We start from the raw sequence: 16651 nt of genomic DNA on the forward strand, positions 1-16651 counted from the left end.
CTGCGGCTCCAGCTGTCATGGGCGCAAAACCACTTTTTCCTGCGGAGCGCAATAAAACCGGAGTTTGGAAGCGGTGCAGCCGGCACCGCTGGCCAGGGATCCGCCGGGGGTCACGCACCCGAGCCGCGGGGCGCGGCAGGTGCGTGGAAGTGGGTGCTCGCCCGGCTCTGGTGCCGCTCTGAGCCCCACGCTCAGCAATCCCCGGGTGCCTGCGGGCACGGGGCTCACTTTCGGGGAAACCCGCGGAGATTTGGGCGTGTTTTTTTCTGTTTTTGGCTTTTCTTTTACACTGCCAGCCAGCTCCCGAGCGGCGTTACCGCTCCCCCCGCAACCCTCAAGTCCGCAGCCGGGGGAAGAACGGCCCGAGGGAGAAGTCGCGTCCCCCGCAGCCGCCCGTCCCGCGGGGACGGCAGACGGGCTCCCGCGGCCGTGGGAAAGCGCCGCCGGCCCCCGGGGGACGGGGGGGGGGATGCGGGAGGGGGCAGTCGCGGGTGGCGGGGGCTGTCGCTGGCGGGCGGCACGGTGCATCCCGCGGTGCCCCACAGCCCCACCAGCTCCCGCGCAGCGCGGGGCACAAACCGGTGCGCAGCGAGAGGCGAAAACAGAAAAAGCGGCGGGGCGGGGGGGGGGAGGGAAGAGAGAAAAAGGGGGGAACCCCCCCCCAAAAGGCCAAAAAGCGGCAGCAGCCGGGAAAAAAAGCCCCAGGCGGGGCCGCGGTCCCGCGGTCGGGGACGGGGACGGTGACGGGGGCGCCCCCGCACCCGCCCGCGCCGGCTGCGCTGGGGCGCACGGCGCCGCGTGGAGCGAGGGGGGGTGCCGGAGAGGGGGTGCTGCGCGCGCGGGGCGGTGCGGCGCGCGGGGCGGGCGCCGACGTCAGGGCGCCGCGTGCATATTGATGCGGGGGCCCGGCCGCTTTCGTCAAGGAGCAGAAGGAAGCAAGATGGCGGCCCTGTAGGAGCGGGGAGCGCGGCGCCCGGCTGTGCGTGCTGGATGTCGGCAAGGCTGAGGGACGCGGCAGAGGTCAGAGCGGGGTCCCCGCGCCGGCCGCCTTCCCCCCGGCCCTCTGGGGGTGTCGCGGGGCTGCGCCGCGCCGCTGGGTGTCGGCGGGGGGGTGGGCGCCGCCGCGGCTCCCCCAACATGGCTGACTGACAGAGGCGGCGGGGGGCGCCGCGGGCCCCCACCGCCCCCTCCCCGCGGGGCCGGCCCCCAACTTTGCCTCGCCGCCCCTCCCCGCGCCTTTGTCTGCGCGGCGGCGGCGGGGGCACAGGGACGGCGGCGGGAGGCGCCCCGCCGCTTCGGAGCCCCCGCCGGCCGGCCGGCGGCTGCCCGCCGCGGGGCTGTCCCGCTCTCCCCTCCGCCGCGCCCCGGGCGGCCCTGCGCCCCGCGGGGACCGGCCCTCCCGCCCCCACCCCCCCGGCTCCCCGGGCCGCCCCCGCGCAGAGCCCCGCGGAGCGCGGCCGGGGCGGCGGCGGCGGGCCCCGGCTTTGTGCCGCTCCCCGGCCCCGGGCGGACACAAAGGCGGGCGCAGCCCCGGGGAATGGGGGAAAGGGGGGGGTGGGCTGCGGAGTTTGGGGAGGACGGGGGGTGGGGGGAATGAAACGCTGTTCTGGGGGGCGAGGGAGAATTGTGTGCGGGGTCGGGGGGGGGCTCGTTGCGAGGCCTTCCTTTTTCTGTGCAATCTACACGCGCGTTTTGTCCGCGTTGCTAAATCCTGCCGTCGGGGCCACTTGCACAATGTGGCCACGGGAAGGAGGAAAAAAAAAAAAAAAGACTTTCTCGTTCATGTTCCCCTAAAATAACGCTTTCGGCGAGGGCAGACTTGTTCCCCGCCAGATGACAGACAAGAGCAACAACCTTACCACATTTGTAAGTCGGACGCGCGGCACTGTACGCTCGCATCGTGGCATTTATTGGCGTTAAATCACCCCCTTAGACGCTATCAGTCATTTTCCTGCCCTTAGTTAAAAGGAGGCTTTTCGGCTCGCGGTTTGAATCTTGGAAATTTAGCAGACCCTTTTCTGCTAAGTAATTTTCCTTTTCAGAGAGTGAGGTGAAGGGAGAAGTGATGTGGTCTAGCGTGCTTCCATCGAAATGTTGCAACTAAAGATCTAATCACAAGATTTGTTTTCCATGATGAGTGGCATGCAAATGTGCAGGCTTTGAGCAGCGATCAGCAGCTCTGAATATCAGTTCAACATATTTTTTTTTCTTTTTTTTTCTTTTTCGAATGTGAAGTTTAGGAGTTTCAGAGATGGGGAGCTACTGTCCCTAGTGAAAGCAGGTCAGTAGGTGTTGTTTGTCGGCTAATGAGGCCATTCTATTTGCATGTTAATGGCAGGTTGACTCACTGCAGCAGGGGTGAGTGTAGTAACCTGTATATGCACTTGTGTATCTGCATGTGTATTCCACCTTGGCACTTTCTCTGGAGGTTGTAAAGTGCAAAACAGGACGTGGTTGCCGAAGATATTCAACAGGGAGATGTTAATGGTCAAGAGTCACGTATAAACTCGAGTTAGAGGGAGATCTGACTGAATAAAAAGGTGGCAAAACAACACTGTTCCTTTTAAGAGACGCCCTCGGCATGGCAGGCTGACTAGATTATAAATCATTCCTTCTCTTATCTTTTGGGAGTTAGACAAATTTCCTTAAGTGGTGTGTAATGAACGTATTGGTTGCTTTTACCAGTAGCCACGGAAAATGAGCGTGTTTCTTTGAGCCCTTAGGGCTGCTTGCCCCTCAACTACCGTTACATTTCCCAAAACTTTTTTTATTCTTGGTGGGGTTTGGTCTTTTCCTGGTCACCTTGCAATTACCTTTACTTGGAGGGGTGCAAGAAATTAAGCCCTATGCAGTTTCGATATAGATTACCATTTGTATATAATTGCTAAAGGTCCGTGAGTAACAACTGTCAGGTAACAGTTTTTAATAGACTGTCATACAGAAACACTACTTCTTTCAGCTCTTTCTCGCTCAAACACATGGTGCTTTGGTTGCTGCTGTCCTTTGACAGTTCAGTTCTTAGTTGGCAAAGAACTGATTTTTTTTTTTTTTTCCCAAAAGACTCAAATAAAACTGGATACAAACACTGATACTATTTTGCTGCATCTGCATTAAGACAATTTTGTATATGTCTTTTCCTGCTCCCAAATTACATTCTTTCTATTATATTTAAGTCCATTGTGTCTTGAAAACATTGGTAAATCTAGCAAGTCAAGAACTTTTGATCTGCTGCTGTTAACACTTTGAAAGAATGTACGCATCTTGGATTTTATCCTGCAGAAAACCAACAATTTGGAACCAATGTAAATAAATCACTGTTGGGCAGTACTTTGTTGCTCTTCTTTGGTGTCACAGAGGAGTGAAGTCAGAAAACATTTAAATCTAGCAGCCATGGTGTAGGGAGGAGGAAAAAAAGGGAGGGCAAAGACATGAAAAATAACAGGGCTTAGGTGGTGGGACTAAACTGCTGTTTACATGAAATTAAGAAGTCAAAAGTCCATCTTTCAGTGGAAATAGTAGTTTCATTTTGGGAAGTGACATCAAAAAACTTTGCAAATGCATCCAGGGAACCTCAGGAAGTGCTTTTATATTGCCTGTTTCAGAACTAATGATTAACAAATCTTCAAATGAAGAAAAGGTTGAATTTTGAGGCTCCTGAATTTGCTGAACTGTTCATAGTAAGGCTTTTAACGAGGACTTTGGCATTGTGCTGATTCCTGGCTTTTAGCCAGGGAAACTGGTATTGTTTTGATACAGTGCGCATGGTCCTAGACTTTGGCATGTCAACACTGTTTAAAGAACAAGAAACGTGTGCTGGATGAGGATTTATTATGACGGACAGATTTCCAAGGTCTCTTTTGGGCACCAGTGCTGCATTGGGTAACAGAAATAGGAGGTTGTAAATGTTTTGGTTTCTGCGTGCAGAATCAGGAAACCCCGTAGTTGCTGCTGGAACAGGGATTTCAGCTGCCGGAGTTGGAAGGGACTGTTCCCTCTTGCCCCGAGCACTTCAGATGCTGTGGGGACTCTCTCCCATACGGTTCCTTCAAATACTAGCAACAGCCAGGCGGCCCTAAAGAAAAAGGAAAAAACCACATTTTGGAACACCACATTTTGGAACAAATCTGCTGCTCAGGTGTTGAAAAATATGAAGTTTGGATTGGACTAATGTTACCAACCCTGTTTGGGATTACAGAGAGTGCTTTACTTCTAAGTTACTTGCATAGACAGTAGAGTGGTTTTCTCAGAGTGTGCCTAAGTAGTGACTTTAAATCTCTGTTTCATTCTGAGTGGAAGATGTGTCTCGTGTTTCTACAGGAGTCAAATAAGGTCCTTTTTTAAAAATTGCCCATTTTTCAAGGTGGAATTTCAGATGAGCTGTCAAATTTGACTTATCACAGTGAGTGACCCTTCTAACTCTCTCACTTGACTGCCACACAGTAGCTCTAAGCGTGGTAGCAGCATCTGTAAGCCAGCTTCACAATTGGAGCCTGAAAGTGGTAACACTAAGTTGCCAAGTTTCAAGTAGAGTTGGTGGTTATCTTGGAAACTGTGCTGGAGAACACAACCACAAATGATTTTGCCAAATAATATACAGTATTTATTTAGTCCAGCTCTCTTATTGCTGTTAAGGCAGTCAGCCAGCAGCAGTAAGTGTTGTGACATCATTTTGAAAGGCAATGTGCTGGTTCTGAAATGGAGTGGGATGTACTATGATTCATTATTTAAAAAAAAAAAAAAAAGCAAAAAAAAAAGCTGTAGTCTGAACAGAGATAAAGCATATGACTGCATCATGGCTAAAAGCCAAAAAGGGAATTATATGAATCAATCACACTTGTAGCATTATTCCGATCCCCTGCTCTGTGAGGCAGTGAATACCTTCTTACTCATTTAATGACGTTCTGCAGGAAAAGTATCCTTTTGAACACTGAACAAGTAACTAGTAACAAGTTGCCATAGTGCCGGTTGTTACACTTTCAGATCGTCACTGCTTGCATGTTGAATTTGCATAGTTCGTCCCAATATCCTAGATAATAAAATGTTACAAATGGAAAGTACCATGAGTAATTATCTCAGTCACCCATTGAAAAGAAGTCACTTCTGCCTTCCGTTAGGCTCTTTAAAATTTATTTATTTTTTTTAAAAAAAGGAAAAAAAATCACTCATTTCCCCAAGGAATTACTCAGTGGGTGGAGAGAGAGGTGGTAGGGTTAAGGAATAATATTCTGAACCTCCAGCATCTGCTGGACTAATCCCAAGGACAGTTGATGACTGACCCAAAAAGGTTGTTTGGATTAAAATACTGGGAATGTGTCTTGCACTATGTAGCAGGGAGTAATAGAAGGAAGGTAAAGAAAAACAAGGTTTGAGAAGTAGAAAGAACAGCTAATTTCACCCACCTATCTTGCACTATTCTTGAAATGAAGAAAAAAAATTGCCCTGCCTTATAAGAGGATCAGAAAGAGTTGTTTGACTAGTTGTTCATAGTAAAGGATTTTAAATCTGGGGACAATTTAAAGAAAGTTGATATGCTTTGAAAAACACTTTAACAATTAAAAGCTGTAAAGATTTAGATTCATGTCTTTTCAAGCAGGCTTGTTCATCTCTATCAGACACCTTCCAGAAAGCTGAATCATCTTAGCAACCTGAACAAAATTCAGGCTGTCCTTCAAAAACCAAGTTTTCTGTGAAGGTGTGGATTCTGAGTTGGAGTCTTGTTGCCTTGTAGCGTACATATGGCAAGAAACCCCAGTAGGATTATTCTTAAAAATAAATAAAGGCTTGCAGTATTGAGGCTTCACTTTGACCTAATTCTTGGTGTGTTTTTTTTTTTTCTCTTATTAAAAAAAAAATAAAGGCAGCATTTCTACTGCAGTGTGCAAAGCAATAGGTTTGTTCCATGCTCAAGTTCATCAAGAAAGGAAAATTCAGCATTTTAATCCTAATGAAGTGCAGCATATCTTTTAAGACAGTTTCAAAGAAGTGGCAAAGGAGCGAGCAGGTGAGTGGTTAGATAGTTAAGATAACTAGGAATAGTTAAATAACCAAGTACTCCTTGGAAGTGACTTCCACAGGTACAGGGCAGTAGCCTCAGCACTTTCTGGTTAATTATTATGATGCAATTTAGACAACATCTTCAATATCTTCAAATATCTTCACGTGTTCTGCAGTGTTACCTCTAACCTCAAATATATTCCACATTGGGTTCCCAGCATATGAATATGGGTTTCACCAGGTGTACGCATGGGGGAGGAGAAGTGTCCAGGTTTAAGCTGAATTTTTTGCAGACTTATAAAGAGGGTAACGACTTTTTACTCTGCATGAGCTACTCTATCCTTAAACTTACATTTCAATGACTAAAATTTAAACAACTTTTCTGCTTAATCTCCTTTCTAATAATTCATAAACAGTCCAAGCTTTGTCTTCCAATGTCCTGGCGTGAGCTGCTTGAAGTCACATCATGTTGGAAAAGGATTTGGCTCCACTGCAGTAATACCCCGGCTTACCAAGTGGGTAGATGTTTAGGTCAGGACGATGACTCTCCATGTGGTTGCACGCACGTGGTTAGAGTGTTTACAAACAGTGTCCCAGCATCCTCGGCAGCTGCCTTGACGCAGCCAGCGAGGACAGAGTTCTAGGAATGTCCCTGGTCCTCATGGGTGGCGGAGGAGGGGGAAAGAAATAAAAAAAGCGGAGTTTAAGAAAACATATCGTAGTTTGGGTTTTGGCTGAGCCTTCTGCATCTGTGTTGCATTCTAGATTGTTGGTTCCTTTGTCAGACGCCGCTGTTTTTTCCCCCGACTCGAGTGCAATCTGGGCTGTGTCGACGCATTTGCTTGGAACGGACTGACCCTAAGTATGAGATGAGGGTTAAGGGAATTGTTGCAAAGGTTTCAAATTATTTCCCTCCCCCCCTTTTAAAAAATTTATAAGGAATCCAATCCCTGAAAGCTTTTATGACAAAACAGCTCTTTGCAATACAAGAATCCCACTGTAAAGTTGTTATATATTTTTTCCTTAATTAGGCATGACTCATTGCCTGCTCGAATACTAGAACAATTCCCTTTTTAAAGAACAAAAAAGAAATCATGAATCCTACTAACTTTATAAGTAAAATCAAATAGCTGAAAGTCTTTATTACTTAATGAGACATGTTGACACATAGAGACATTGCTGTTACGAAAGCTAATACCACTGCAAGGCAAGTTTTGGATCTCCATTAGACATAAGAAGCTTGGTGAAGATTTCTGCATTTACTCAACCAAACAAATAATGCCACCAATCTGCTGTTTAACACCAAAAAAAAAAAAAAAAAAAAAAAAAAGAGGAGGGAGAAGTGGTGGTAATTACTGAGGTTATCTTGCCAAGATGGTTTCAGGAAGCACAGATAAAAATACATTGTAGCTGGTCAGAAGCACCCGACTGACATTGCATTTCATGCCCTCCCCTGTGGACCTAAACCAAAGCTGTTGGAGAAGTCTGGTCTCTGGAGACACCTGAAGTCTATGCATTGAGTGCACTGTGGGGACCTTATTAGCAGAGGTTCTGCTCCTCATCCAGAAACATTATTTTCCAGTCCCATGCACAGTTTTCAGACTTTCTCATGCAGTTTTGCAACAAGCACTTGGGACAGTGTGCAAAGTACATGGCTTGCTTTACAAAATGAATCCTAAGAACTGGTTTTTCCTCATAGGGAGGAAGCAGTTGGTACAAGTGTCTCTTCCATATTCTGAATCTGTCTAGATGAGTCATGGTATTCACCATTATGCAACAGAGTACGAAGGCCAGTCCATGGATCTTGTTATACACATGACTTCTGCTATTGTATGCTCATGTTGGTTGCTTCCATTTTATGTTAATGTTGATTACAATCACTGTATTTTTGTTATTACACTCCAGTGGTTTCTTTCTCACCTGTCTTCTCATTTGCAAGACACAATTATTTAGGTTACATCCAGAACCTGCTTCTGCTTCACTAAGCTCTTCACCTGCATTCATTTTCTTTTCTGACTTCTTTTTGACCCACAGTTCCCATTACTCTTGCAGCAGCTGGGTAGCAGAAGGTAGCAGCAAGAATAAAGAATGTATGAGAGAATATGTGACAAAGGCATTTCTGAGTTTGCACTGACTATTTGTTCCTTCTCTTGCCACTTTTAGTGCTGTTAGAGAGATCAAAGGGTAAATGTTAACCCTGAGCCTGACGCTGACAGGAAAGTTTTGCCCTCAACTTCAGTGTCCTTCAATAACTTTCCATATTTGTCCCTTAGCATGAGAGACAACTGTTCGTGCAGCACTCACCCCGATTTCATGCCCCTGATACTTTTTTTCATCTCTGTTTAATCTGTTTGTTCTTTCAGTGCTACTTCACTTGTGTTTGAAGTCACATACTTTGAAGTTATACAATTTTTATACTTGCCAAAGGACACAAAACTCTTTCAGCTCTTATGTAAGCAAAAAGGAGAAAAGAATGATTGCATATTTTCTCTTGTGTGCAAGTAGCATTACTGTCCTGCTCATGGAAAAATGAGGAAAATGAATTGTTGCAGTAAAGCAGGAGTTGCTTCCCTTCTCCCAAAGTTACTAAAGTTCACAGAAGTGAGATATTTCCTTGAAGCTTGAAGTGCATGTGTAGCTTAATAAAAGGAATGCAATTTATCCCTGAAAGAGGATGTACAAAAGCTGAAAAATACATTGGACTTGCCTCTCCCTGGGATTCAGAGAAGTGGGGGTGCGTGTGTGTGTGTGTGTGTATTATAGACCTTAACATATTTTCTTTTTAAATGACCAACTTTTTGTTCCCATTGCACTCCTTTGCTTGTCTGTTTGATTTGAAGTTTGTGGGCCCAAGAAGGTCTGAAGTATTACTAAAATGGCAACAGTAAAAATCAAAAACATGAAACCCAAGCAACTGAAAGGGTCAGATTAAACACTTACTTAACTCATATAGCCAGTAGACATTTTTTGGGAAAGAAAACCTATACTCGTGAGTGTCCATTCCGTGCACAGTTTGCGAGTGTACTCATCACATACCCAAGAGCAAGTGAAAATATTGACCAAATAGGGAAAAGCACTCTTGATATTTATAAACATGAAAAATCCACAAAACAGGAATACACAGCCTTTCAGTTCTCTTGTTTCTATGGCGCTTTCCATACTTTCCACAGAACATTTGTTCTCTTTAAATAAGTTTGGACCTGTACTTTTCTGCTTCCCAGTAATCCTTAATGCAGAGAAAAAGCTTCTGTAGGTGTGAGAAAGTAGTAGGAAAAATAAGAATTATGCTGATCTATGTTCTTTCTCTCTATTACTACATGTAGCACCTGAGAAGTGAGAGGCCAGGTAGGAAAACACAGATTTCTATGTATTTTTCCACTGTGCCTATGTTGTGCAGTTCACAATACACTGGGTAGAGGTGGCTTCTTTTTTTCCCCAGTGCTGTCAGCTGACTTGTGATCCTGCAAACTGATGGCAGCCCTTGCCATTTTCACAAAGCACTATTCATTTTCCTTGGGCTCACAGAGCTGTAACAGTCTGCCTATGTGGAGACACTTGCAGGAGTAAAGCACCTAGTCAGCCACATTGTAGCAACTGGAAAAAAGAAAAATAGTTTTGGCGGTATTTTTTTTTTTCTTTGAGAGGACAGGGAGAGGAAATTGATGGAAAGACTTAGAGGCAGGTATAGAAAATAAAAACTGATTTTTACTTTTAAAAAAAAAAACTTTTCAAAGCAGTTGCAAGTTAACGTGTTTTTTGCAATAAAATATAAACTCTAGCTGATGGATTGGAAAGAAGTTTTGCCTCTGGAAGAGTGAGTCTGTAACTGCCTACTGAATAGCTTCTTTTTCTTGAAACAACTGCTACTAGCTAGTTGGAGATATTTTGTTGGACAAGCTGGAGCATGAGTCTAATTCAGGATGGCAACTCTGATGCTTCTAAATATAAGGAGAGTGGATAGAGTGAAATTAATTATTGCACATTAGGAGGCACCTCATATCCCAGCCATGGAACAGAATCCCACTGTGCTTGGGGCTGTACAAACATAAGCAATTTTTGTTCCATTTTGCTATTTAATTCAGTAAAGGAGACAGAGAAAAGGGGTCTGGCAGCATGCAAGGGGCCAGTGTTAGTAACTCTTGGTTATAACGCAAAGCAGAGGCAAGCAGCTCCCTTCCAAAACACTAAATATTTGCAGTAAATAAAGCAAAGCTGCTATTGCTACCTGCTCTGTGTGCGTGTGCTAAGAGGAGTTCCAAACGAGCACTACTGCAGTCTTTTCCCTAGGGTGCTCATATTAATGAGTAGGCAAAACATGCAAAGAGTAAGAGAAAGGGTACAAAATTAATAAGCAACAACTGAGAGCCAAAGCCGACACAGATCTCACAATGTGGTGCAAACCCTGCTGGAGCCATTCATTTCAGTGCCTTTTTTTTTTTTTTTTTAACCCTAAAAGACATACAGGAAAGCTGTGGTATAGCTGGGAACTGAACCCATATCTCCTAAGCCCCAGTACTTTACCCATGATACCCTCCTTCCTGCTCATTCAGAGGTTTACAGATAGTTTTCTCTGCTTACTAAGATAACAGAAGTATCAATTTTAAGAAACAGAAACTAGACTCAGAAACAAGCAGCTTTTCACTTTTTTTCAGAAGTTCATTTTCAGTAACATTTTCTGTTGATTGACAACACATTCTTTTTTTGCTGCACAAGCCTTCGGACCTTTAAACCAACAGTGCTCATCCAAAACAACCCAGCAAATTAAATACTGTTGTTTATCTCTTCAGGGAAGTGGATGGCTTTTTGCACAGTGCTTTGACTGCAGCACTGTTGAAACCCTCCACTCCAAGTGAGAAAGGGTGCAGGAAAGGATGTTATTTCAGTTTCACTGGCACTGCAGGTGTCTCCATGCTCCTCCAAACAAATAAGCAAAATCTCACAATAAGCTAATTATAATTAAAAATAGTATGTTGTGTCAGTTAATTGCAGTATGTGAGACAGAGTTGTGTAAGCTCATTTCAGTAAGTAGGTACTCCAATAACTCCCATTAACCTTTAATACCCTTGATCCTCCTATTCATTCAGGCAAGATTTCCCACAGTCTGCAAACTGTTCCCATATATCAGCTCCAACCTACCACACGACTCACGTTTTGATCTGTTTTATCAATTAAAGGTTCATCAGGGTTCACGAACCCTCATGCTGACATCATACTTGGTAGCAGAGCTCAAAGGGAAAAAAGCAAAACAAAACCAACTCTAATTTGTTGTCAGGAATCGCTCAGCTGGAGACAGGATGCACAGACCAGTGCAGGTGACACAACCTTAGCAGCGTTCATAGCTTTCTGTGCAACAGTCACCTGCACAGACCTCAATCGGAGACGGTAAATTTTAATGTCTCTCTCCAGTCTTTGGGAGTTCCTTTGCTGTGGGTAGTCATTGCTCAGCCTGCCTGGTTTGCATGTAGTGCATTTAACCGAGAGCCTACCCTAAGTAACTTCAGCACATTCACAGACCCGTGATACAATCCATGACGAAATGCATTTGGAAATAAAATCTGATGGGTAATTTAGCTCATGCAGCATCTCTGGATGCTGACAGAGGCAGTTGACCGTGAAGGACAGATGGATTTTTCTCTGCCACGTTTAGAGGTCTGATAGCACTGCAAACGACTTTGGAACAAGATGGAGCAGGAGCATTCAGACTTGCTTCCCCCCATTGCTTCTCTCCCCACAGCAGTTTGGAGGTTCAGCCGGCCAAGCCCCACGTGGCTCGTGTGCACGTGGCCATACTGTTTACAAACACCCTCCCAGGCATCCCCGAGGCACCGCGTAACAGGTGAGAGGGTGCCACGCTGCAGGGCCCAGCTCCCGTCGTGCAGAGCCCTAAATTCAGCCACGTTCGTGGCTGCTTGTAGCAGTCGTGGCCAAAGGCAGGGCTGTGACGGGCCAGCGGAGTCTGCTAGCTCTTTCGGGTTTGCTCGTTTTACATTTAAGCGATATTCAGGCCAGGGGTTTAGAGCAAGGTCGTCCACAGTGAGTCAAAAATAGAAACTTTATTGCTCGATAGAGTAGTAGCGCTGGAGAGTGCTAGCTAGATGTACACGCAACAGTGAGGAAGGTACTTTTTTGCTTTCCAGAGACACTATTAGGGACTTGGGTAACATTTACAGTAGGGCAGGTTTTCAGAAAACCTGTGGAAATGAATGGACACATTTTTTTTATTTCCCACTAACAAACCAGGGACCACTTTTTGTCCAGGTTTAAGAGACAGGTCTCAACGAAACGCAAGTAGCTTGTTGCAGCTAGTGTTTGAAACCACAGTTGCATTATCACTTGGGAGAAGACTGCCTTGGTTTTGCTTTGTTTTAGCAGGCCATTGGCATACAGCAATAAAGAGGTTTGAACAGCTGTGTGTTGCTGCATTAAATGGCCTCCCATAGCTGAGGCACAAAAAGACAAAGCATGCTTCTTTCCAGCCGCTTCCAGCCGCTCAGCTAAAACTGTATTGACTTACTTTTTGCTGCTCTCCTCACAAGTTCAGAGTTCAAGGACTCATATATCTACTGTACCTTGAGTTCAGATAACAAGATATAACTACATGGAGGGAAACAAACAGAGAGTTCGTGTTCGTCAAAGACGAGCATTTTTCTGTACTTGTTCCCCTGTTTTGTTTTGGGGTGTGCACTGTTTATTTTTCTCCTTTTGTTTTACTCTCCCTCCCAGTGCCCCCTCCCGCTTACCCTCTGCTGCGAGCACACCCTCTTCCAGCCGCCTCTGGCTTGCGTGGCGGAGAAGTGCAGACTCAGCAGGGACTGGTAACACTTTAACTCTTTGTCCTATTCTCAGCTCTCCCAGCAAAGGTCAAAGCAAATGAGACTTACAGCTGCGCTTGAAACAGAGCCGGTATAGGAGGGAGGGACGGGGACCACAGACCGTTCCCCCTGTCCCGTGGTTTTTTTTTCTTGAAGCATAGAAGGTGTGTGGCTGGGGTGAGATGAAACTTTCCATAGGCTTTGGGTGGCTCTATCTGTTAATTTCTCATTAAGAGGAAATGAAAGACTTGTGACTTTTGTTTGTACTGGCCATATCTAGCTTCATGCAACCTCTACTGATAAACAGAAATAATTTAGGAGTTACTTCCTCAAATGCCTGCAACATGGTCTTAATTTCATCAGTGCAAAGCCAGCAAAAACTATTACAGACACGAAGTCTCGGTTATCTGTCTTTGAAGTCATTTTGGAAACCCTGGCAATGTGCCCTTATACAATTCTTTTTCCTAATAGCCATAGTTTTGCATTGTGTTGTGGGACCGCGTTGGCTCCAATTTCAGTGACTTAGGGCAGAAATTAGTTTTATTTTTCTTGAGAACAATTCAGTGCTGCCATTTGCTTACGGCTGAGAGAGGGAACCTGCCTGGACGCCATCAACATTAGCATGTGTCCACGTGTGCTACGTACAGGAAGAAGGTTCCCATTTTGCCCTTCGAATAACCCGCCACAGCGTTTCACAGGGCTGTGAGGGGAGTGCGCCAGCAAGAGAGTCGGCGCTTGTTGGCTTAGCGACATCGATGCTGGCGCCAAGGTTTACCTCTCCACTTGGCGCTCCAGGTCATGCTGGTGTATCGCCACGTGCTTACACGCACATGGCAGCAGTGTTTACAAACATGACCCCAGAACTCTTACAGGCAGTTATGAAAGAGCCAGTGAATGCTGCATCCCGCGCACAAGGGTGACCTAGATCGCCAGTGCTGGGACTGAATAGCGAGGCGCTCTTACCGAATGCAGGCTCAGAGCACATCAGACATTTGAGGCAGATGATTTTGCTCCCAAACTGTTTTGAAATATCATTGCCACCATGAGGGAGTTTTCCACCGTAAACTAAAAATAGCTACTATTACCTAGCGGGAGCGGCGGGTAAGTGATTCAGCAACTCGGGGATAGAAGTGACTGTGTTCTTCAGCACCGTAAGCCTGTTTCTGTGTGGAACTGACTCAGAAAGTACATAAAATTTTCAAAGCGGGAAGGGAAGTGCAAACCTGGCTTACTTTGGCTAAAAGAACAGAACACTGCCTGATCGTTTGGTTCCTGATTGACAGATCCTTTTTTATTCCTTTATTAACACTTGCACTTGGGCACTAATGAATGCTTTGTAGTCAGGTTGTGACCACCCATTTAGGAAAAAGATGCCTTAGTGGTTTCAAATGACACACTTCCATCTTCAAAATACAAATAGCACTTTACAGCTGACTTGGTTTTTTGACATGGGCCTTAAGAAAAAAATGCATAGCTGAAACACCCCTTTAGCAAACCAGGCATTGTAGGCTCAGCTGTCAAATGTCCATATTCTATCTTCATATACATGTTTTTAAAGTCACTTTTAGACACAGTAGATGTCTACTTAAAAAAAAGAAAATGTCCCTTCCTTACCCTTGAAGTTCTTCAAATAAGTTTGTATTGTATGCCAAATTACTCTAAAGCAGTTTCCTTCCTAGAAGTTAGCAGTTTATTGTAAAATGGAAGTACATGGTCAGATGATTAGTTTTTGACAGATTCTAGCATTCTTGAAGTTTTCTCAGAAATACATGTATGGGGAGGAAGACAGCTATATAACTGTGAGTGGTTGCCAAAGATAAACAGAGCTCTCTTGAAAAACCTGCTAAACTAGCAAAAATAACGCATGCTTGTTAATAAATCACTTCCAGTTTTTACTTTTGGAATAAAAGAATTTAATCCCAGCTTTGCAAAAGCCTACTAAATGGTAAAAGACATCCCCCCCCCCCCCCCCCCCCAAAGATTGACCTTTCAGAAGCAGATGAGATGGTAGAAAAATGGTAGTTCTATTTTATATTAGTTACTATGATACATCTCTGTGTTTGTAAATATCATGATGACAAAGCCCTTCGGAAAGATACACTATGAGCTTCTCCGTGCCTCTTCTCCAATGTGATTTAATCCCATTACTGAATAAAACTTTTCTAAGTATAAAGCTAGTCCATAGTCTTCACCTTTTCCATCCATACCCATGGCAGCTCAGCATTAGAGTTGTCAAAGCTCCTGCAGAGTTTTTTCACAGTGTAAACAAAATGAAACAAGAGAGGCCAACACATGTCCACTCTGGCCTGGTCACTAACTCTTTTCATGCGGTCAGATAGCTCTGAGCTGAGCAGGTGAAGTGCTCTGCAGGGCAGCCCCTGACCCATTGCTGGTTTTGTCTAGTCTCCTAGCTGATTTTTAATGTTGCATTCAGAATGTGAGCAAATGTGCTTGCGTCAGTTATTGATGTCTTTTCACTGCTGAATGTTCATTACAATGTTCATTACACTGTATATAATAGACCTAGCAATAAGAATGGAAGTACTGAAAATAGGTCACTGCTGTGTTCCTATTTTAAGAGTTCTTTGTGGCATTTCTCCTGCCTGAGGAAAGCAAATCCACCTTACTGTGAAACTGTACAAGTAAGGCCAGACTTGGAGAAAGGAGAACTGGAGTCTTACTATAAAATCTTCTCTAAATGTATACAGCTTTTTTCTGGGTACATCATTGTACATCTTCTGGTATTTTTCTCCAGAAGCCCTGAAATGCTTTTTAAAAATGTTCTGAATCAGAAAGTACTGAGGTTTACAAGGACTGGTATATTAGTATTTATTATGTCTGTGGGCTTTACCAGTACATTTAACTTAACCAGTGTAAGATCTGCACAGATACACAAATTCTGCGTCTGGTGCATCTTTGACTCAGAGAATCTTCTTACTGTTACCATTTATGATATTTTCTTACATTATATGAAGAGCTTCTTTTAGTCACCCAGTGAAGAGAATATCAGGGAAGAAATGCTGCTTATATTGAAGATTATTTTATTCAATGCTTTTGCTTTTAGTTGGGGGCAGGATAGAAGTGAACAGTGTAAGATTACCATTGTATGCTACAGGGTGAATACCGCCATTGTGTCAGTTGAGATGAGTATCTCAAAATAAATACAGACTCTGTCATGGGTTTGTCCTCTAGGTAAAAAAGTAATGGAAATCTTGTTTAACAAGTTCAGCGAAAGGCACACCTAAAGTTTAATTATGTCTTCAGATGCATGGCTGCAATTCTTACTAAAGAGTTTTACCCAACTACCAGAGAACAGACTTGGGACTTTTGATTTTTCTTACACTTAGAACATATGAACATATGCTGATCAATAATCACATCAGTGCATAGTTTGGGGAAAAGAATCCCCTGATGTAATAAACAACTATCCCGAGCCATAGCTTTTCTCTGCCACATGTGTGTGTGTGAGCGAGCGAAAGATTATTCACCGATTTCTAATTTTCTGCCAATCCCCTTCTCCCCCCAGCCCCCCCTTCAAAAGACAATCTACCAAAAAAAACCAGGGGGAGATGGAGAAGAGATGAAACAGCGCCTGTGGTATTTACCTGAGGGATTTTTCATTGATGTCTCTTGGAGCTGGGAATTTTGGATGGGATCTGAATTGCACTACCAAAATTTGCAGCACTGAATGAGGCAACAGGACTCCCTGACCCAGGAAATCGACAGACAGGGACCACACTGTTCCTCTGTCTTTCTGACTCATTGCTTTCTCAGCAGAACATGGTTCCTTAACAGACCAACTGCTTATTCTTTTTGTGCACAGAGAAGAAAACGTACAGAACACC

At 44.7% G+C, this 16651-nt stretch overlaps 1 protein-coding gene across 2 annotated transcripts in view; it reads left to right on the forward strand.

Moving 5' to 3' along the window:
- The first annotated feature begins 884 nt into the window (after window positions 1-884).
- The window catches only part of TET2 (tet methylcytosine dioxygenase 2), a 75621-nt gene continuing 59854 nt past the window's right edge, over window positions 885-16651 (forward strand). For both annotated transcript variants that reach the window (XM_074866856.1, XM_074866857.1), the window contains exon 1: window positions 885-1020. In XM_074866856.1, the coding sequence (XP_074722957.1) occupies window positions 991-1020 (30 nt within the window). In that variant the 5' untranslated portion in view covers window positions 885-990. The remainder of the gene's footprint in view (window positions 1021-16651) is intronic.

This window comes from Strix uralensis, chromosome 4 (genome assembly GCF_047716275.1).
Source record: "Strix uralensis isolate ZFMK-TIS-50842 chromosome 4, bStrUra1, whole genome shotgun sequence".
NCBI classification, from domain to species: Eukaryota; Metazoa; Chordata; class Aves; order Strigiformes; family Strigidae; genus Strix; species Strix uralensis.